At 41.9% G+C, this 23,204-nt stretch overlaps 1 protein-coding gene across 4 annotated transcripts in view; it reads right to left on the bottom strand.

Annotated features, from left to right (window-relative positions):
- Positions 1-1,743: 1,743 nt before the first annotated feature.
- The window catches only part of LOC106583176 (la-related protein 4), a 42,002-nt gene continuing 20,541 nt past the window's right edge, over positions 1,744-23,204 (bottom strand). For 3 of the 4 annotated variants that reach the window (XM_014167067.2, XM_045705348.1, XM_014167070.2), the window contains exons 3-17: positions 22,702-22,857; positions 19,190-19,265; positions 17,446-17,582; positions 13,787-13,890; positions 13,370-13,480; positions 12,109-12,162; positions 9,900-10,112; positions 9,128-9,234; positions 8,579-8,620; positions 7,718-7,957; positions 7,289-7,340; positions 7,018-7,182; positions 6,685-6,812; positions 6,378-6,564; positions 1,744-6,189 (exon numbers count right to left, since the gene is read on the bottom strand). In XM_014167067.2, the coding sequence (XP_014022542.1) occupies positions 5,806-6,189; positions 6,378-6,564; positions 6,685-6,812; positions 7,018-7,182; positions 7,289-7,340; positions 7,718-7,957; positions 8,579-8,620; positions 9,128-9,234; positions 9,900-10,112; positions 12,109-12,162; positions 13,370-13,480; positions 13,787-13,890; positions 17,446-17,582; positions 19,190-19,265; positions 22,702-22,857 (2,156 nt within the window). In that variant the 3' untranslated portion in view covers positions 1,744-5,805. The remainder of the gene's footprint in view (positions 6,190-6,377; positions 6,565-6,684; positions 6,813-7,017; positions 7,183-7,288; positions 7,341-7,717; positions 7,958-8,578; positions 8,621-9,127; positions 9,235-9,899; positions 10,113-12,108; positions 12,163-13,369; positions 13,481-13,786; positions 13,891-17,445; positions 17,583-19,189; positions 19,266-22,701; positions 22,858-23,204) is intronic. The other variant, XM_014167069.2, reaches the window with a different exon arrangement.

The following is a 23,204-nucleotide window of genomic DNA, read 5'->3' as shown; positions in this document are numbered from 1 at the left end:
TGCCTGTGAAGCCCTTTTTGTGCAAAGCAATGATGACGGCACATGTTTCCTTGCAGGTAACCATGGTAGACAGAGAAAGAACAATGATTCCAAGCACCACCCTCCTTTTGAAGCTTCCAGTCTGTTATTCGAACTCAATCAGCATGACAAAATGATCTCCAGCCTTGTCCACGTCAACACTCACACCTGTGTTAACGAGAGAATCACTGACATGATGTCAACTGGTCCTTTTGTGGCAGGGCTGAAATGCAGTGGAAATGTTTTTTGGGGGATTCAGTTCATTTGCATGGCAAAGAGGAACTTTGCAATTAATTGAAATTCATCTGATCACTCTTCATAACATTCTGGAGTATATGCAAATTGCCACCATACAAACTGAGGCAGCAGACTTTGTGAAAATTAATATTTGGGTCATTCTCAAAACTTTTGGCCACAACTGTACACGGGGTACCAGTACTGCGTCAATGTGCAGGGGTACTAGGTAATTGAGGTAGATATGTACATATAGGTAGGCTTAAAGTGACTAGGCAACAGGATAAACAGTAGCAGCAGTATATGAGAGTCAAAAGAGTTCGTGCAAAAGGGGCAATGCAGTTAAATAGTCCAGATAGCTATTGGTTAACTAACTATTTAGCAGTCTTATGGCTTGGGGGTAGAAGCTGTTCAGGGTCCTGTTGGTTTGGTGCATAAGTGCCACTTGCTGTGTGATAGCAGAGAGAACAGTATGACTTGGGTAGCTGGAGTCATTTAAAATTTTTAGGGCCTTCCTCTGACACCGCCTGGTATAGGGGTCCTGGATGGCAGGGAGCTCAGCCCCAGTGATGTACAAGATACAAATACATGGTATATAGAAGATAAACATAACTCACAATGTAATATTTTGAAAGCCACCCTGATGCCAGTACAAAACTGTTAGCGGCACTTGATTTTGATAGGTTAAGACCTGAGTCTGCAACATCATGGCACAGTGTGCAGTTGGAAATTTGGGATGCATATCAAGCAAGATGGATATTTATGGACTGCACTCATGCAATGACAAAACAATTATATTGCCCCACTATATAGTTTGATTCAATAAATACAATGCAAAGTATTTATTCACATACATGTTCATGTTTGAAATGATACAACATTCCTGCTTCCACCACCATTGGGCTTGCTTCACACCTTTTTACAGGAGCTGTCATGTTATTGGAGCAGCGTATTCAATTATCAGCATTGTCATGTGAGACTCAAAACATGCGTACACACAAGGTCTACAAATAGCCTCAATATGACAGACCAAATAATACTTATTTCTTAGAGGTTAGAGGACCTTGAATGCTTTCTGGTTGTTATAAGCTTTTGGAAACTCATGACTGATACAACACACAAAACACCATCACGGCCCATAATTCTATTTCATGTGAACAACAAGTTCAATGGGATTACGAGCGCCACGCATTTCTGCCTTCCCACTAAACCTGCCCTGCTCAAAATTAAAGTGTATTTATGTTACTTTTACATTGCAGAGAAGGAAAAGCTCAACACTGAGAAGGCACTAGAATTTTGGTTTGGCCTGAAACATTTATTTGGACATGAAGAAAGGAGACTGTCAAAGTATAACTGGTGGAGAGACACATACACTTTTAACACAGATGTCCGGGACAAGACCACAGAGCACCGCACACAAAACATTTAGAAATACACAGACGGCAAAATCATTGCAAGCACAGGACACAGAATCAGCATCTAAGGCAAAAACAAGAAATATTTGTACTTTATTATTCTTTTAAGTTTTTGTTCAGACATCTATTAAATCAGTAATTCAGTGTCTCACACCCCCCCACTCATACGTTACCATTTCCCAGCTGCACCCCCTCCAACGCCATTGTCCCAGCAGGGAAGTGCTACAAAAACTAATAAAAAAAACAGTTAAAGAAAAATAAAACCCTATTCCTGTAATAATTTCAGCAAACCTGAACACCTTTTCTTCAACGTAGACATCTAAAATGATTTTACACCTTACAGGATTATGAGAGTATTTTCAAACAAAAGTTAGTGCATTTCATTCCACAACACCACTAGCTGCTCTTAGCTTAGCCATTAATGGATGTAAAAATATAAAAGAAGAACATAGGCCCAGTGGTTAGATAGGTAACATGTTACTGCACTGCTAGCACCCAGGCAGTGCACTGAATTCTCACTTAAACCAAGTCGCAAATCAGATAATAGTTTTGGATATATACTACACACATTTTGAAAAAAACTAACAAAAAAAGACACCAAATGCACTGAAAGAAAAAGTACATCAGAGACCATAAAAAAAAAAAAAGTCAAACTGCAGAACTCTTTCAAAACATTTACTCAAATCTAAATGTGCTTACTAATAAAGAAGAAGAAAAAAAAAACGACCAAAGATTAGCCTTCTAGGCGCAAAATCTGTACAAGAACATTCAGACCACCTACACATGTGGCCTTCCCTCAAATAGGACTACATTAATCAAGCATAACTGGCCAATCAAGAGAGACAGGGAGCATTAATCAATTAACTGACAGCTTTTCCATCCCACAGTAGGAGTGTTCCCAAGTTCCCAAGGTTGTCTTTTTGCCTGCTTGACTTTGGTCTGGATCATAGAGATCACAATGTTGTATCTGTGCCAATGAGGCCATCTCCATTTAAAGTAGTCAATTTCCTTCTTCTGATATTGGAAAAACATGTAAAGCTAAAATTGGCAACTTACCACCAGCTACAGTGTTGAAGTCTAGAAACACATCTTAATTCATTTCTTGTGGCCACTAGTTGGCGGTCAATGCTCTGATCATTGGCTGATCGCTCCCAATCCATAGGAATCCCCACCCAGTTGACTACTTTAAAATGGCAATGTCCATGCAAAAAAAGTTATTTCCACATAATGATCTCTATACATTTATGGTTCAATCCATTAATACACAAAGGCTGAATTATGAGTTTGTAAGCGCATACAAAAGGAACAGATATTAAGGTTGATGCTCCCCATGTCAAGTCAACTCTCCTAACATTACACAAACTTCCATTTCGCAAACAATGGACATGTACGGAATTTAAAACAATCGTGAGATATGCATTAAAATCTTCAATCAAAAAAAATCTAAGACAGTAAAAAGAAAAAGTGAAATGTACAAGGAAAGAAAATGTGGCTAAATCACAATCCTATGATTTAGCCAGACACCAAAACCCTAATATCAGACAGCCGCTCTGCCCTCAATCCCATCCCAAAATAACATGACTCATCATTATCACCCTTCAGAATCTCTGCTCAATGAATCAACGGCAACATTGAAAAAGGATAACCCCAAAACGGACATGATCAGACTTCGACAGCATTTCACTGACAAGAAAACAGCCCTCTGTACACGAAAAGCACTAAACACCACACCTGGAAGTCTCCACTGACCACCCCTAATCTCATACTGGGACAGGTTCGGTACTCTGCATGTTATGAACTCAAATTGAGAAGTCAGAACACTAACCGGATTCTTGCTGGAGCAGAACTTTACTGACAAATGTAACAAAAAAAAAAAAATTGCATTAAAAACGTTAAATTCCAGTGATCGCTGCCCTAAACCAGTAAGCTCCTTTATAGATTAATTCCTGATGCCAACAAATAAGAGAATGATAACATTTACTTGCCTTCAGAATTCAGGCCATTTTAAATGAGCAAGCTCGAATACATAGTACCAGAGACTAGTTTCATGCTTGGGATCCCATTACTACTCTATAAAATACCATCTAACCTATTCTACATGATACAAGAGCTACCAAAATGCATGGCAGACTACTCTGGAACATGTTGCACAGATATTGTGGCATGTTAAAATGACCAGATATCTGGGGTGGAAGGGTTTCTATTTGATGATAAAGACTACCTGTTCCATCAAGACATAAATAGGAAGGTATATGTTAACGCCGGTATCCTGCATGATCACATAGGTACAATTAATTGTACATATTAATACATCAGGTTAAACTTTTATGCAAGACACATCATTAAAACTGCTCTTCTTAAAATGACAATCAGCAGTTGAAACAAAGCATTCTCCCTACCCTGTTACAGTAAAAAGCTGAGGGATGGGGGTTGGAGAAATGTAACAGCTCTAATTCATAGACTGAGCTATGGATGCAAGGACTGACCATCTATCATAAAAATGACAGTTTTAACCATGTTTTGAGGCTATATAGATTTAGTCTGCATTTACTTTGTTTACAAACATCGGAGTAAAACAGGCTTATATTTTGGGTTCTGATGGGGTATGACAGTGGAACCAAGCTTTGATACTTGACGAATCAAATTGGTACATAAATTAATAATAGGTCCAATAATGAATGTAGCAAATACAGATTGCCCCTTTAAAAAGGCTACGTATAAACGGGTAAAATTCATGGCAACGGTGCACGTGTCAGGTGTCTACGATGCAAGTGCTGACTGCCTCAACTACCAAACACCTTCACAAAGGGAAGACTCCTCCCTTTCACATGAGCTGTTACCCATGACAACACTTCCTGATCCACTCAAATCCCAACCCCTAACCAATGGATTGGTGGGTCATGTTCATAACACACTGTAGCAAACCATTTAAAAAAAAAAACATTTTGCAATGGAAAACAAAAGCAAGCAGTTCTTATAGGAAAACTTCTGAGTACCTTGCCGTGTCACTCAGTTTTGCACCTACTGAACTTGACCCTGGATGGAGAGATTATGCACTAATGGTTGGCGCAATCATCATTAACCAACCAAAGCATATTTTAACTAAACAGGATTGGCAGACAGTTGGGACCAACACTCATTCAAACATTTAACCATACGTTTCAAAGTAATAGGAAATGGAGAGTGGAAAATATAACAATTCAGTGACCGACAGCCTGACTATCCAAACTTTTCCCCATATTCGCACGGTATCCAAGCACCATTATCGTAAAGGTTTTAATGTCCTACTCAAGCAAGGGTATACCAAAAGTTTCCAACAACCGTGAAAAGAAATTCATTGATTCTAATAAATGTCTTTTTTCCCCCCATTGATTTTGAACACAAAATAATTCCAGACTCATAGCTGACAGGCATCCAAGACCGTTTCTTCACCTAAAAGAAAGTGCAGCTTGACAGGCTTCCCAACTCCCTCCATCTCTCAGAACAGTTCAAAACAGGCACTTCTCTAAAACCATGTGGCCCTCTCACATCCAACCTTCATAAAACACATTTCATGAACTATCCTTCGCCCTTCGCCAAAAAATTCACTTGCCAACGCCTCCAACAACAAAATGCATCATACGTATCAACTCATAACGATGTCATATTGGTGGATGTCCACATCTTTTGCTGTGTCGCATATTAACTAGATTTGCTAACAGCTCTTTTCTTTTCCTTTTTTTCCCTTTGCAACTACCAGTATTCTGGTGATACAAGGCATTACTGTACATTTGTCCCCCACTTTGACACAGAAATCAAATTAACATGGATTTAGCAGTGGGGGGCCCAGCCTTCAAGCTAACCAAGGTGAGGCAGCATGTAAGCATCTCTCACTATTCTTTCAAACAAGTCCTTCAGTTTGTGATTTCTAACACTCATGTCTGCCCCCTCTTAAAATGATTACAGCTTGCAGTCTTTCCCAAACATTGGTCAGCAGATGTCCGACCGATCTTCAGGGGGGTCTTTAAGATTAAGAACGTGACTGTGTTCTTTCATCCAATAATATATATATATTTATCTCTTTACATATATATACACACACACACACGTATATAGATTTGTGTTTGTTTTCCTGTTAGTCTGTTGGGTGTTGTTTAAACTACTTTGGTGACCGGGGGGGAATGTTCTGTTCCTTCCCGCTCCGTCTGGCCCAGCCCTGGGGGGAGATGCGTCGGCTCATGGACGCACCCCTCTGCTGATCCCGGTACTTTAGGCCCATCCCTCCGGATCGGGCAGGGCCATTGACCCCACAGTATGAGCCAAGGGGATCAAGGTGGGGCTGGCCTTCTCCAGGCCGCTCGGATTTCTCAGGCCTATCCCCATCGCTGCTGGAGGAGGCGGCGGGCTCGTCGGCCTTGTTGACCCGCAGTTCCCGCAGGGGTTGGCTGGCCGAGGAGGTGGGAGGGTTGGGGGAGGTGCTTGGCGCTGGGGGCTGGGTGGCTGGCCGCTTGCACATCTCAGCATAGCTCAGCTTCCTTGACTCCTGGTTGGATGGATGAATAGATGGATAGACAAAAAAGAGAATAGGGGAGGAGAGAAAATAGACATAGGATGACTAGGGCCTGACATCTCTTCATTGATCTCTTTTTAACCAGATATGTTAACTGACAACATTCTATCCAATGCATTATGTATCCAGTGAAATCCACCAGGCAATGAGTGAAGTCTTACCGGTGCAGGTGTGGTAGTGGCGGGGACTGGTGTTGCCGTGGAGATGGACTGACTCTGGGTGGGCGTAGGGGTGGGTTTGGTAGCAGCGGCGGGCTGTGAGGGGGTTGGCAGAGAAGAGGGTGGTGTGGGGGGTGGAGCCATCTCCTTTTGGACATGAGGCTCAGGCTTCTCCACCGGATGAGCAACACTGCACAGACAGGAGAGGAAAAGGTTACCAATAAGGTTCATTTCCAACAGTGAAATCATGTTGTATCATCAAAATCCCTACAGCACATCTTTGCAGCCATAAGCCAGAGGTAAACCATACCTTGGAACAGGGTGCTCCACGACCAGAGGGGTGGGGGGTTTGTGGGCCGGCGCGACCTGACTGGGCGCACTCACAGTCTCCTTTTGGGCAGTAGCAGGAGGGGCGACAGACTCCTTATTCACATCAGGCTGGAAATAAGAGAAATGGACATAGTTGACTTAAGAGGGGTGAAAGACAAAACATTTGGTTGAGAGACTAACTACAGTGTCAGAGGAATGTAAGAGTTGGGATTACGTGACGGACCAGACAAAACAAGACCTAGTTATTATAGATCACTTCTTCCTGTCACATCAAGTGGTCAGGAGGGAAACAACTAATGGGGGTTTTCCTCACCTTGTCGCTGGTCACCTTGAGGCCTCGAACCACATCAGACATGCGAGTCTCTAGCACAGGCTCTCCCTGCGTGCTGACCACACACCCCGGCAATGGAGGGAAGTTGGAGGTCGCCAGGTCAAACTTGGGCTGTAGAACCTTTATCTCGCTCAGAGGGATGGGCCTCTGAACACCAAAACACAGAAGACACACATTTGACCATGTGGGTGAGATAGGGGGTATAAACCACACTAAACATGGGATAGAGGAAATTAAATGGCAGAAAACTGACCGTGATCCTATCGTCATCCCTCTTCCTCCGCATCCCTCTGTAGCTGCCTCTCCTACAACAGATAAACATGTTACACACAGCATAGAGATGATCATAAGCAAACATGTAATTGTTTCTGTTGGGAAGGCTTTGGATGGCCAAGACAGACCCGTTTGAACCCTCAGATCTCATAATCTTACCGCTCATCGGGTCAAGTGTAGAGACTAGTGACTTTGGGGGGGGGTAGATGGATGGAGAGAAAGAGAGCGAGAGGAGTGAAAGGAAAACCCCAAAGTCTTCATCATTTAGCTTGAAGCACCTCTATGCGCATCGATTTGTCATCACTGGGTCAAAGCCATTTGCTAAAGCCCAACAGGGACATAATCACATTTCATGTATGAGCAGGTTGCGGGGTGTGTGGATGTATGAAGGGGCTCTGTGCAGACTGACCTGCCCCTGCCAGCAATGCCCAGGTCGCCATTAGGCATCCCCTCTGCAGCCAGTGGCAGGGTGTCCCTGAGGGTGGGGGGGACAGGGCCAGTCTCGGGGGTGCTGCCCAGGGGAGCCCCTGCCGTCCGGGGAGGAAGAGCGCTGGAGGGGCCCGACAGGCCATCCACCAGGGGGGATACGGGGGTAACAGAGGGAGGAGGGGTCTCGTCACATGGCCTGGGCTGGCTCTTCGTGTGGTTCCTGAGGAAAGTCATATCAACTTAAACACAATCGCTCAAGCATAAATGCCATCTATCGTTCAGTCTAAAGATATGATCACAAAACAACTAGAGGGGTTCCAGTATGATTCATGCAGAGGATGAGGAGGAAAGGACATTAAACATTAAGATGGTAAATGGAGGGGATTGTAAATATGCTCCTGTATAGAATACTAAAGGAATGGTTTTGGTTTGCTCAGCACAACCTGATGGTAATGAACTTGCTGGATCCCATATTCAAACAACAAATGTAAATAGAATATATTTTTTTTACTTTTAGATGTGTGTATTGTTAGATACTACTGCACTGTTGGAGCTAGGAACACAACCATTTCGCTACACCCGCAATAACATCTGCATGTGACCAATAAAATTTGATTTGATCATAGCGTCATGTCAGTTACGCTAGCCATCTAAAATATCAGTTGAGGGTTGCCATTCACCACAGTTCCCAAGGACACCCCACTGTAGCATTACATGGATGGTTTAAAATCAGCATGAACATCGTAGCTTGCTAACGTGTATGTTTTAGAATGAGACTGGATGAAATGAAGGTGTGAGGGAGCATTAACTGATGACATGATTGATATCTGATCATTTATACCTGAAGGCATTGATTACATTCTTTCTAGAATAGAGGGGGACACTGTGGGACAGGGGGGGGGAGTAAGAGACAACCAGTTATTTATGACAGCAGACCCCAAAAAACAAAACAAAAATGGTCTTGCTTTGTTGATGAACATACATTCCATATGTGCACTAAATTACAGTGTCTGATCAATTACAACAACCATCCTGGTGCTAGTCAAAGTGGCTTTTTGAAACAGAATCTAATGTTGTAAGGCTGTGGATGAATTCACTGGTCCACTTTGGACGGCCAAATAAGACGTTTGAACCCTCAGATCTCATAATCTTAACGCTCATCGGGTCAAGTGTAGAGACTAGTGACTTTGGGGGGGATAGAGAGATAGAGGAGAATGAGAGGAGAAAGAGGAGAAAGAGATAAAGGAGTGAAAGGAAAACCCAAAAGTCTTCATCGCTTAGCTTGAAGCACCTCTATGCGCATCGATATGTCATCATTGGGTCAAAGCCATCTAATAAAGCCTTCCGATGGAGCCGGATGGGTTTTCTTGCCCTGAGAGAAAACACCTACCGGTTTCTGTTGAAGGGCGGTCGTTCGAGGCCCAGGGGATTGGTGCCACTCTTGTAGTTCCCAGGGGTGTTGAAGCCGTTCACAAAGCCACTGTTGGGGAATGGGGCCTGGAGGAAAAGCAGAAAACATAATGGCCGCCAGTCAAATCACCTCAGTTTTCTATGACACAGATCTTACAATATTAGCTGATCCTGACAGTGCTACATTACTAAATGTCATGCCCAGTCTGACCACAGAGCGCAATGTGAAGGATGTGTGTTACAGCTAATGCAGGGTAAATTCATATGGGTCTGAACAGGACATGTTGAGGATGACATCCACCACCATTCCTAAATCACCTACCCAGATCATCAGATCACTGCTCACTGGTGTCGACTGTGGAAACATACCACTTTGGGGAGAGGGGTAAAATAAGGGGAAGGAGGGCAAAAGGAGGATTTGGGGGCATATATGAACCCAGAGTGGTTTGTCTCCCAGCCTGAACCCCCGCTAAGCGCATGGTTATGTCATCATTAGGTTCAGAAGTTTGTATTTAAAGGAGCAATTTGCAGAAAAAAATCATTTGAATCATGTTCTAATTTTTTGGTTCAGAATGATCATACAATTACATCTGAAATTTGAGTACCTACAGGTACACCCAACACTTCTGTACCCATGACAACCAACACACACTCTGGAGGGGCTGGTCATCCTAGGAATGAACAACAGTACTTCTAACCAAATCTAATTCAATACGAGTTACAACAGGAAACAACAATCATGCGGGCCTCACCAGCGGAGTCTGGAAGTAAGGGGCAGGCGATGGGTTCCAGGTGGGGGGCACCAGGGGGTAGAGTGGGTACTGCTGCTGGGGGCTGAACACCTGCTGCATGTAGAGGTGTGTTGAGTTGTACTGGGACTGGCCCTGCTGGCTGTACACACTGGAGTTCGGTACGCTACGGTAGCCATTCTTCGCAAAGAATGTGTTGATGGCCTTGATACGAGCCTGGACAGAGCAAGAGGGCAACAGGAAGATGTGTAAAGGACTGGAAATGGAGCGTATGAACACATTTTTACGTTTTTTTTTATACATTTTAGTCATTTAGCAGACTTTCTTATCCAGAGCGACTTACAGTAGTGAATGCATACATTTCATAAATGTTTTTTTTTTTTTTTTCTCTTTTCGCCGTACTGGTGCCTCGTGGGAATCGAACCCACAACCCTGGCGTTGCAAACACCATGCTCTACCAACTGAGCCACACAACATGTTAACACAATGCACAGTAGACATAGCCTACTCATCGTCTCCCCACACTGCCATTCACAGAAAGAAGGAAAGAGGCCATGCTCCTTGTTCCCCTCAGATCTCATAATCTCACGGTCATTAGGTCAGTCACACTGTGCTGACGGAGGGAGGGAGAGGATGATGAAGAGAGAGGATGAAAAAGGGAGGAAAAGTTAGAGGAGGAGAGGGTAGCGATTTAGAGATGAAGAGAGCCCTCCACAGCCACAGTGCTCCTGGGTCCTTCCAAGCGCGATACTGATCATCACCGGGGGTACCACTTTTTCCAGCCTTAAACATAATGCAAGTCAAATCATAGTTCTGGAGTTTGAGGCATTAAGCTACTCGATTTAGCACACCAATCAAATTCACATTGTTAGCAACCTTAATGATAACCACTTGAAATTGAGCCTGAATGTGTTATGCCAGATACATTTAACGACAATACTGGCAATCAACTACTGCTAAAGAAGAGTGGTTGAATGAAATGCGGACAATGTCATAACATCTTGAATGGGGGAGATTAGAACAGAACGAGACAGAGAGAATGCTGGCTGGACTTACTCCTTCCTTATCAGACGCTTATGTAGGCACAAACTCAAGGTGACCTTGCTGTAGTGCAGCCACAGCTCAGCCAAGTGCTCCCAACAAGACAGCAACCCCCTTTACAAGTCACTGACCTGACCGCATAACAGCTGACTCCAAAACAGTCTGACTGAGGTAGTCCACACAGCGCTGCTTCCCCCCACTCCTATCATCTGATCTCAGAGTTATACAGTTGACTAATGTTACGCATTGCCTCCCCCTTGACCAAACAAAACCTTAAACTATGGAGCAATTTCAGTCCCAACAGAAGAAAACATTTTTTTTAAATTGTAATGCACACATTGAATCATAGAATTCATAAACGTAACTTTTATTTCATGATTTGAAACTGAATTGAGTGAACCCCGTCAGCTGTATTGGTGCCGTGATGTCTGAGTATGAGGTCAAAGGGGGGTGAAATGTAACCAATGTTCTCTCTCTTTTGATGAGTAACCTTGCTGGAGACTTGTTAGCTTCCTGTACTCATCCCTATGGGCTTTAGTTAAGTTGGCTAACAGAGTCTTGTACTGTGTAGGAGACCTGGTTCACACCCAGTCAGTCACAAGAGCAAGATTAATTAGGGAGTGGAAATTCTATACTTAAGGTCTATGACAGAGCTACTCAACTAAATTGTAATGGGGGCCAAATTGCTGTTTTTGTCACACTCCCTTCTAATGTGTCCATAGAGGGGAACAGAACAACCATGTTCCAGAGTGTCGTAGCTTTCAGGAATGGGGTCATAACGGCTTATAACCCAAACGCTAGTTGCAAATTCATAGGAAGAAAATGAATGAATCATGCCAAATAGCAAAATTGAATATGAAACTTTGGTCAACTTGATATTATAATTTGTAAACTTTATACACAGACAACGAATGCAATATTAACCATATTGAAACGAAATACATAAATATTGAATGAAAATATTCAATGACATTTACATAGAATTTTAAAACTGAATGCAATATTCATTCAATTCCAAATCATGAAATACACGTTGAACTTATGAACTCAATGCAAAAATATTCAACAACTTCAGAAATATTGAATTCAAATACATTTTCTGTTGGCACTGAAATCACTTAATAGAAAAGCAGCATGTCTCACATGAGAAAGGAACAGTACATGCACTCACCATGATGGGTTTTCCCTGAAACGTTTTCACTTCTTCCCTTAGATATCTGTGGGCCTGAGGAAGAAGAGAGAAAAAACAAAGTACTGTGAGAGCGGGACAATCCCCTTTCACATGTAGTAGGAGATATGATTACATGTCTAAATAGCTTTTCTTTTATATACAACTTGCAGACATAGCAGCAGCATCAACCCCACAAACAGAAAGGAGCCTCCAAGTAACAACGAACCAGGGGCCTGCCAGTTCAGTTGTCTTTTGATCAATCAAATCAGCTCTTTTCCCAGAGCTGATCTAGTTGGTCAAAAGACCAGTTGGTGAAAAAATATCAGAATTGGGCTACCTGTGTAAACGCAGATTTTGACTATGCTGGTAAACTATACTGAACAAAAATGAACATGGAACAATTTCAAAGATTTTACTGAGTTACTCAGTCAATTAAAATAAATTCATTCGGCCCTAAACTACAGATTTCCCATGACTGGGCAGGGGCGCAGCCATGCATGGAACTAGGAGGGCATAGGCCAACCCACTGGGGAGCTAGGCCCAGCCAATCAAAATTAGTTTTATTACAGACAGAAATACTACACAGTTTCATCAGCTGTCCGGGTGACCTGTCTCAGATGATCCTGCAGGTGAAGAAGCCGGATGTGGAAGTCCTGGGCTGGCGTGGCTACACGTGGTCTGCAGTTGCAAGGCGAGTTGGACGTACTGGCAAATTCTCTAAAACGACGTTGGAGGCAGCTTATGGTAGAGAAATGAACATTCAATTCTCTGGCAAGAGCACTGGGGGACATTCCTGCAGTCAGCATGTCAATTCCACACTCCCTCAAAACATGAGACATCTGTGTCATTGTGTTGTGTGACAAAACTGCACATTTTAGAGTGGCCTTTTACTGTCCCCAGCACAAGGTACACCTGTGTAATGACCATGCTGTTTAATCAGTTTCTTGATGAGCCACACGCGTCTGTTGGATGGATTATCTTGGCAAAGGAGGAATACTTACTAACAGGGATGTAAACAAATTTGAGACGAATAAGCTTTTTGTACGTAAGGAAAATGTCTGGGACCAACACTTTACACGTGGCATTTATATTTTAGTTCAGTATAGATCAATCAACAGAACTGTGTTGGTTTGACTGGCCTAACAAATAGGAAATTACACTTATACAATATCAGTAGACACAAATAGCAAAAACATATGCAGTGAACTTTGAATAAGGACATTTTCACTGACTGACTACAGTGTGGAATGTGCAACGCTACCTGCTGTGCATCGGTGTCCGACTGGAATGTGATGTACCAGTTGTTGTTGGCTGCAAATTCAACACTCATCACCTTGGGACAATTTTCATTCTTAAAGAGGGCCTCCACTTCCTGAGGAAACAGAGAGAAGAAAAGGGTGTTAGAAATCTATAAGAAAGATACTACAACAAAATAAATCATATTCTTCACGTAATGAGCAAATGGCTACACCAGCATTTCCCAAACTCGGTCCTAGTGACCCCAAGGGGTACATTTTTAGATTTTTGCCCAAGTACTACACAGCTTATTCAAATAATCAAAGCTTGATGATTACTTGGTTATTTGAATCAGCTGTGTAGTGCTGGGGCAGTGGGCTACATAGAAGGTAAACCAGAAAAACTGTTCAAACACAAAAAAGCTAATTCTACATTTTGTTACCTCTACAGGTGTGGTCTCTGGCACCTCCCTCAGAATGATGATGCAGCGCTTGTGATTGGGCCGAACCTTTTCCCCCATCTCATCAACTTGCACCATGGGCGAGGCTGAAACCACACACACAAAAATATCAACATTACATCAAATTTACTAACGCCATTTCAAATAATGACTCAGTGAGGATTATTTGCTCTCATTTGAGTGCTCCCAAAGCCAGGTTCATGGCATACCTACCCCCAAAGTGCTTGAAAACCCTCACTCAACTTTAACATGGATCATGTTTCTCACCTACTTAATGCTGCTCCCATTACTACTATGACAGTGCCTTCAGAAAGTACAACAAAAAAACAAGCAGACATTGAATATCCCTTTGAGCATGGTGAAGTTATTAATTATGCTTTGGATGGTGTATCTATACACCCAGTCACTACAAAGATATAGGCTTAATTGGAATGGCCGATTAATTAGGGCCGATTTCAAGTTTTCATAACATTCGGAAATCGGTATTTTTGGAAGCCGATTTGGCTGTTTAAAAAAAAAACTAGGCAAGTCAGTTAAGAACACATTCTTATTTTCAATGACGGCCTAGGAACTGTGGGTTAACTGCCTTGTTCAGGGGTAGAACGACAGATTTTTACCTTGTCAGCTCGGGGATTCAATCTTGCAACCTTACGGTTAACTAGTCCAATGCTCTAACCACCTGCTTTACATTGCACTCCACGAGGAGCCTGCCTGTTACACGAATGCAGTAAGAAGCCAAGGTAAGTTGCTAGCTAGCATTAAACTTATCTTATAAAAAACAATCAATCCTAATCACTAGTTAACTACACATGGTTGATGATATTACTAGTTTATCTAGCCTGTGCATTGCATATAATCGCTTAGGTACACGTTGCTCCAACGTGTACCTAACCATAAACATCAATGCCTTAAAATCAATACACAAGTATATATTTTTAAACCTGCATATTTAGTTAATATTGCCTGCTAACATGAATTTCTTTTAACTAGGGAACATGTGTCACTTCCCTTGCAAACAGAGTCAGGGTATATGCAGCAGTTTGGGCCACCTGGCTCGTTGCGAACTGTGAAGACTATTTCTTCATAACAAAGACAGCCGACTTCGCCAAACGGGGGATGATTTAACAAAAGCGCATTTGCGAAAAAAGCACAATCGTTGCACCACTGTACCTAACCATAAACATCAATGCCTTTCTTAAAATCAATACACAGAAGTATATATTTTTAAACCTGCATATTTAGCTAAAAGAAATCCAGGTTAGCAGGCAATATTAACTAGGTTAAATTGTGTCACTTCTCTTGCGTTCATTGCACGCAGAGTCAGGGTATATGCAACAGTTTGGGCCGCCTGGCTCGTTGCGAACTAATTTGCCAGAATTTTACGTAATTATGACATAACATTGAAGGTTGTGCAATGTAACAGGAATATTTAGACTTAGGGATGCCACCCGTTAGATAAAATACGGGACGGTTCCGTATTTCACTGACAGGAAAAATGTTTTGTTTTCGAGATGATAGTTTCTGGATTTGACCATATTAATGACCTAAGGCTCGTATTTCTGTGTTATTATGTTATAATTAAGTCTATGATTTGATAGAGCAGTCTGAGCGGTGGTAGGCACCAGCAGGCTCGTAAGCATTCATTCAAACAGCACTTTAGTTCGTTTTGCCAGCAGCTCTTCGCTGTGCTTCAAGCATTGTGCTGTTTATGACTTCAAGCCTATCAACTCCCAAGATTAGGCTGCTGTAACCGATGTGAAATGGCTAGCTAGTTAGCGGGTGCGCTCTAATAGCGTTTCAAACGTCACTCGCTCTGAGACTTGGAGTAGTTGCTCCCCTTGCTCTGCATGGGTAACGCTGCTTCGAGGGTGGCTATTGTCGATGTGTTCCTGGTTCGAGCCCAGGTAGGAGCGAGGAGAGGAATGGAAGCTATACTGTTACACTGGCAGTACTAAAGTGCCTATAAGAACATCCAATAGTCAAAGGTATATGAAATACAAATCGTAAAGAGAGAAATAGTCCTATAATAACTACAACCTAAAACTTCTTACCTGGGAATATTGAAGACTCATGTTAAAAGGAACCACCAGCTTTCATATGTTCTCATGTTCTGAGCAAGGAATTTAAACGTTAGCTTTTTTACATGGCACATATTGCACTTTTACTTTCAACACTTTGTTTTTGCATTATTTAAACCAAATTGAACAGGTTTCATTATTTATTTGAGGCTAAATTGATTTTATTGATGTATTATATTAAGTTAAAATAAGTGTTCATTCAGTATCGTTGTAATTGTCATTATTACAAATAACCCCAAAAAATAATAAATCGGACAATTAAATCGGTATCACCGGTTTTTTGGTCCTCCAATAAATCGGTATTGGTATCGGCGTTGAAAAATCATAATCCGTTGACCTCTAGTCCTTCCTAACTCAGTTACCGGAGAGGAGGGAAACCGTTCAAGGATTTCACCAAGAGGGCAATGATGAATAGATGGATCAACAACATTCTAGTTACTACACAATACTAACCTAAATGACAGAGTGAAAAGGAGGAAGCCTGTACAGAATAAAAATATTACAAAACATGTATCCTGTTTGCAATAAGGAACTAAAGTAAAACTGAAAAAAAAAAATCCATAGAAATGAACTTTGTCCTGAATACAAAGCGTTATGTTTGGGGCAAATCCAACACGTCACTGAGTACCATATTTTCAAGCATGGAGGTGGCTTTACCGTGTAATGGGTATGCTTTTCACCGACAAGAACTAGGGAGTTGTTTTTTGGGGGGATAAAAAAAAAAACAGAATAGAGACAGGCATAGGTGAAATTCTAGATAAAAACCTGGTTCAGTCTGTTTTCCAACATACACTAGGAGACAAATTAACCTTTCAGCAGGACAATAACCTAAAACACAAGGCCAAATATACACTGTAGTTGCTTACCAAGACAACAATGAATGTTCCTGAGTGGCCTACTTACAGGTTTGACTTAAATTGCCATAAATCTATGGCAAGATTTGAAAATGGCTGTCTAGCAATGATCGACAACCAACTTGACAGAGCTTTAAGAATTTTTGAAGAATAATGTGCAAATATTGTACAATCCAGTTGTGCAAAGCTCTTAGAGACTTACCCAGAAAGACACAGCTGTAATCACTGCCAAAGGTGATTCTAACATGTGTTGACTGAGGGGTGTGAATACCTATGTAAATTACGTATTTAATTTTTTATAGATTTGAAAAACATTGTCATTATAGGGTATTGGGCAAAAGGGTGAGAAATCTATTTAATACATTTGGAATTCAGGCTGTAACAAAAATGTGGAATAAGTCATTTTGAAGGGACTAAGTATATTGTTTTAAGTTTGACTACCACAATCCTTCTCGATACTATTACTAATAAATCTAATGGTGCAGTTCTAGCCACCACTAATCTCGTTCCAAGCCATGTGTCAACACAACATCTGGTATGAGGCTACGACTTGTGCTAAGTGTTTTTAGCTTGGGTAGAAATCCTGCAACCTGAGCTTGTTTCTGACCAGTCATGTAGCAGGCTACAGTATAAGCCTGTCCAGGGAGGCTATTTCCACAGTTCTCCCCACTCCTACAGGGTCAAAAGTGAGGCGGGTTTTTGTTCATACCTCGTAGTACCTCCAGGATGAGGTCCATGTCGGTGGTGAGGACCTTGATGCCCTCCATGCTGGCGATGGTCCAGATGGGGACAAAGTGATCACTATCCATCTGGGACATCAGGTACAGATCCTTGGACAGATTCTCTCTGAAGACAGAGAACAGGGCATGAGAAACCAACAAGCCATGTTTGTTACATGCTATGGGGAGCTAAATGCATTATATTTTTTTGAACATGTGAACTTAAGTGCCTGAATAAAAACCCCTCAAACTGTAAATATAAAAACGTGAATCACGAAGCTGTTTAGTCATGGAGAAAATCCAGAATCTTGCATAGCCATGATTGGTTGAGATAATGAGGGGACTGGGACATTCATGAGAGTCTGTTCTGTCACTCAAGGCTTCAGTCAAATGGCAGGCCCTGCTACCACGGATATTTGAACGAACCATAGATCATTAGATTTACCTATATTTTCATCAAGGACGACATGCAAAGTGTAGCTACAGCTTTCAATAACAGTGTTGTCCTGACTACAGCTGCTGGTATCGACACAGTGCTGTCTTCTGTGGCAAAAGCAGTCTGGTTGAAGCAGAGTGGGAAGGATTATTTTGAAAATGTTTTAGTCTGCTGTGAATCATCATAATCCATACACAAGCGTCTACAGTTAAAAGGTCAAGCTAGCTACATGTGCATACGATATTGGCTCAACTGTATCAAAAGGTTGTATTCATTGCAAGCTATTGTTAGCTAGCTAGCTAGCTAGCCTCTCAGTTGCATACAGGTAACAGTATTGCCAGCTTGCTAGCTGTGCTGGCCAGTTGATTTCTGATGTGCTAAGCCATGCATGATGCTAATCTTCGTCATACAGTGCATTCAGAAAGTATTCAGACCCCTTCACTTTTTCCACTTTATGTTACAGCCTTACTTTAAAATGGATTAAATTGTTTTTCCCCCTCAATCTACACACAATACCCCATAATAACAAAGCAAAAAGCCCTTTTCTCCTAAATGGGATTATACATTTAGCAACTTCTTAAGCAGGATTACTTACCCATGTTTTCTCCAACTATAGTGTACGACATACAATTTTTAAGGTCCGATTCTACTTTTATCCAACGTAAAAGAAAATAACATTTACAATTTGAGAACATAAGACCAAAAAGAGGTGGTATACATTCATGTTCCCATGTTTTTTTTCCTTGTTCCCCTCAGATCTCAATCATTAGGTCAGTCACACTGTACTGATGGAGAGGAAAGAGGGAGAGTTGGAAGCAGTGTAGAGGGAGTAGGAAAGTTAAAGGGTGAAGCGATTTATAGAGAGATGAAGAGGAGAATCCTCCAGTCACAGTGCTCCTGGGTCCTTCCAAGCACAATACTGATCATCCCCGGGAGTACAGCTTTTGTTCAAATCCAAGGTCTGCTTGATTCATTACATAAACTATCACACAACATCTAGAATTGCTTAGGTCAGTGAGAGACACTGCAATTCCGACTGCAGGTGGTTCGAACATTGGGCCAGTAACCGAAAGGTTTCTTGATCGAATCACCGAGCTGACAAGGTAAAATTCTGTCTTTCTCCCCCCGAACAAAGGCAGTGTTGATAGGCAGTTATTGTAAATAAGAATTTGTTCTTAACCGACTTGCCTAAAGTCAGTTAAGGTTAAAAAAAAACGGCAAAAATTGTTAATAATAAAACATTTTAAGTTATAACAACCATCTAAAAACAGGCTCTTCAATAGCAGTTCACTACTTACCTTGAGAAGCAGAACTCCAGCTGTTTCTTCAGAGACTCTCTCAGGCTCTCTTCAGAGAGGGGCTGCTGTTCCTCCACTGCACAAACACACAATTCCATATCAAAATTAATGTTTGGCTATAGGCTACAAGTTTAATTCCTTGTGCATAACAACTGTTACCAAAGCCATACATCTCTGATCATTACCTTTGGTAATCATTATTTAATTAATTCAGGCAACACTAAATCACGATACTTCATGAAAGGCAAAACTGAGAAAATGTAGTTTAACTTAGTTTTATTTGTCACATGCACAGTGAAATGCTTCACTTACCAACACTGCACTATTCAACATTAAAATAATATATCTAATAATACAATTAAAGAGAGGAAGCTAGATACAGGGTCTTTGCCAGTAGCAAATTCACAATGTGCAGGGATACTGGAGTATTTCAGGCAGATATGTACATGTAGGCAGGAATTAGGAAAAAGTGACTGGTAGCAGGATAAATAATAATAATGGTAAACAGTTTGGCAGCAGCTAAGTGGTGGGTGTGTCGGTGCAAGAATGTCAGCGTAGGTGTGATAGCAAATACACATGTAAACAGTGCTGAAAAGTGACTGGTAGCAGGACACGCACACATTCAAAAGTTTGGGGTCACTTAGAAATGTCTTTGTTTTTGAAAGAAAAGCAAATTGTTTGTCCATTAAAATAACATCAAATTGATAAGAAATACAGTGTAGACATTGTTAATGTTGTAAATGACCATTGTAGCTGGAAACGGCAGATGTTTAATCCAATATCTACATTGGCCCATTATCAGCAACCATCACTCCTCTGTTCCAATGGCACACTGTGTTAGCGAATCCAAGTTCATCCTTTTAATAGGCTAATTGATCATTAGAAAACCCTTTTGCAATTATGCTAGCACCGCTGAAACTGTTGTTCTGATTAAAGAAGCAATAAAATAAAATAAAAGAAATGGCCTTCTAGGCAGAGTTGCAAAGAAAAAGCCAAATCTCAGACTGGCCAATAAAAATAAATGATTAAGATGGGCAAAAGAACACAGACACTGGACAGAGGAACACTGCCTTGAAGGCCAGAATCCCGGAGTCACCTCCTCACTGTTGACGTTGAGACTGGTGTTCCGCGGGTAGTATTTAATGAAGCTGCCAGTTGAGGACTTGTGAGGCGTCTGTTTCTTAAACTACACACACTAATGTACTTGTCCTCTTGCTCTGTTGTGCACTGGGGCCTCCCAATCCTCTTTCTATTCTGGTTAGAGCCAGTTTGCGCTGTTCTGGGAAGGGAATAGTACACAGCGTTGTACGAGATCTCCAGTTTCTTGGCAATTTCTCACATGGAATAGCCTTCATGTCTCAGAACAAGAATAGACTGACGAGTTTCAGAAGAAAGTTCTTTGTTTCTGGCCATTTTGAGCCTGTAATCGAACCCACAAATGCTGATGCTCCAGATACTCAGCTAGTCTAAAGAAGGCCAGTTTTATTGTTTCTTTAAAATCAGCACAAGTTTTCAGCTGTGCTAACATAACTGCAAAAGGATTTTCTAATGATCATTTAGCATTTTAAAATGATAAACTTGGATGAGCTAACACTTGGATGAGCTAACACAACCTGCCATTGGAACAGGAGTGGTGGTTGCGGATAATGGGCCTCTGTACGCCTATGTAAATATACCATAAAAATTTTTTTTTTTTAAATCGGCCGTTATCAAGCTACAATAGTCATTTACAACATTAACAATGGTCTACACTATGTTATTTTAAATGGACAAAAAAATATTTGCTTTTCTTTCAAAAACAAGGAAATTTCTAAGTGACCCCAATCTTTTGTGTGTGTACGGTAATAAATGGTACAATATCCATTCAGGGTTTTTTCCCCACATAGAAAAGTCCTAGGTGGGCCGCCTACGTACAAAATAAAATCTCGCTGTCACACACTACATGACCAACAGTGTGTGGACACCTGTTCGTCAAACATCTCATTTCAAAATCATGGGCATGAATATGGAGTTGGTTTGCCCTTTGCTGCTATAACAGCCTCCACTCTTCTGGGAAGGCTTTCCACTAGACGTTGGAACATTTCAGCGGGGACTGGCTTCCATTCAGCCACAAGAGCATTAGTGAGGTCGGGCAATGATGTTGGACAATTAGGCCTGGCTCGCAGTCGGCATTCCAATTCGTCCAAAAGGTGTTCGGTGAGGTTGAGGTCAGGGCTCTGTACATGCCAGTCAAGGTCTTCCACACAGATCTCGACAAACCATTTCTGTATGGACCTAATTTTGTCTACAGGGGCATTGTCATGCTGAAACAGGAAAGGGCCTTCCTAAAGTTTTGCCACAAAGTTGGAAACACAGAATCTTCTAGAATGTCATTGTATGTTGTAGCGTTAAGATTTCCCTTCACTGGAACTAAGGGCCCTAGCCCGAACCATGAAAACAGCCCCAGAACATTATTCCTCCTCCACCAAACTTTACAGTTGGCACTACGCATTGTGGCTCCAGAGAACATGTTTCCACTGCTCCAGAGTCCAATGGCAGCAAGCTTTACACCACTCCAGCCGACGATTGGAACTGCGCATGGTGATCTTCGGCTTGTATGCGGCTACTCGGCCATGTAAACACATTTCCCGACAGTTATTGTACTGATGTATCTTACAAACGCAGTTTGGAACTCGGTAGTGAGTGTTGCATCCGAAGACATACGATTTTTACGCGGTCCAGTTCTGTGAGCTTGTGTTGCCTACCACTTCGCGACTGAGCCGTTGTTGCTCCTAGATGCTTCCACTCCACAATAGCAGCACTTACAGTTGACCGGGGCAGGTCTAGCAGGGCAGAAATTTGACAAACTGACTATGACGGTGGCACGTTGAAAGTCGCAGTGCTTCAGTAAGGCCATTCTACTGCCAATGTCTGTCTATGTAGATTGCATGGCTGTGTGCTTGATTTTACACACCTGTCAGCAACGGGTGTGGCTGAAATAGCCGAATCCACTAATTGGAAGGGGTGTCCACATACTTGTGTGTGTGTATTTTTTTGTGTGTTTGAATTTTCAGTATGGAAAAACGGTGTGTAAAGTTTAAAACCAGATAAACTATGAAAAGATAAATGGACCTATATATTTTTTTACATGAGATAATCTTTGACAACTAACAATCACCTAAATAAAAGCTATACAGTCAGGGAGAATCTAACATTTAAGAAATTATGTATTCAGGAGTATTTTTGTCATGGCATGGGGCTCCCATTGACTCTGTTATTATGTTTGAGTCACTCATAACAAACCATGGCAAAATGTGTAGAACTGCAGGAAATTTGCTTTAAAACTACAAAACTGTGCCACTGTGGCTAACAGGAAGGCCATGCCCACCACCTAAGCCCCAGTTTGATCCCCCCCAAAATAAAAAATACATTTAAAACAGTACATGTAGCCAATTCCCTCCAACACCAGATCAGAGCATGCCATGTCAAAAGCTACTGACCCAGAGGGAGCTGACCTGAGGACTGCTACTGACCTGCTGACTCAGTCACAGAGTCATAGAGGGGGTAGCCCAGCTCAGGGGGATCCATGCCGTTCAGTACACACTCTGTGGGTAAACGGGCACTGTCCGAGGGGTCTGAGTACTCCGTGCCGTACCCCTTATCCTCAGTAGGGGGAGCCTCTGAATAACCTGGGAGGAAGATGGTAGAGTCACGTGGTAGATAAGAGTCTGACAGGGAAAAGAGACACTGTCAAGGTTGAACCAGGGAGGCTATGTAGTCAAGACTAATAACAGTGATTTATTTATTTATTTTCGGTCCCTCCACAGATCAGGGTTAGGATGATCTCAGGCCTGGATTAACACTGTGCACTCAACTCAGCTAATCAAGGGCCCTAAACCACATGCTTAACACATGTAGAATTTCTAAGAAAATGTGCATCAATGCCATTTAAAAGACAAAGCGAAGATCTTATCTTGGTCTGTGATGAAGATCTAGTTAGGCCTGTGTGCGCATGTAGGGATATAAAAACTCCAGC

The sequence above is a fragment of the Salmo salar genome, chromosome ssa22 (genome assembly GCF_905237065.1).
Source record: "Salmo salar chromosome ssa22, Ssal_v3.1, whole genome shotgun sequence".
Lineage (NCBI taxonomy): Eukaryota > Metazoa > Chordata > Actinopteri > Salmoniformes > Salmonidae > Salmo > Salmo salar.
Note: the sequence above shows the minus strand (reverse complement) of the source record. Positions and strands in the feature narration are given on the sequence as shown.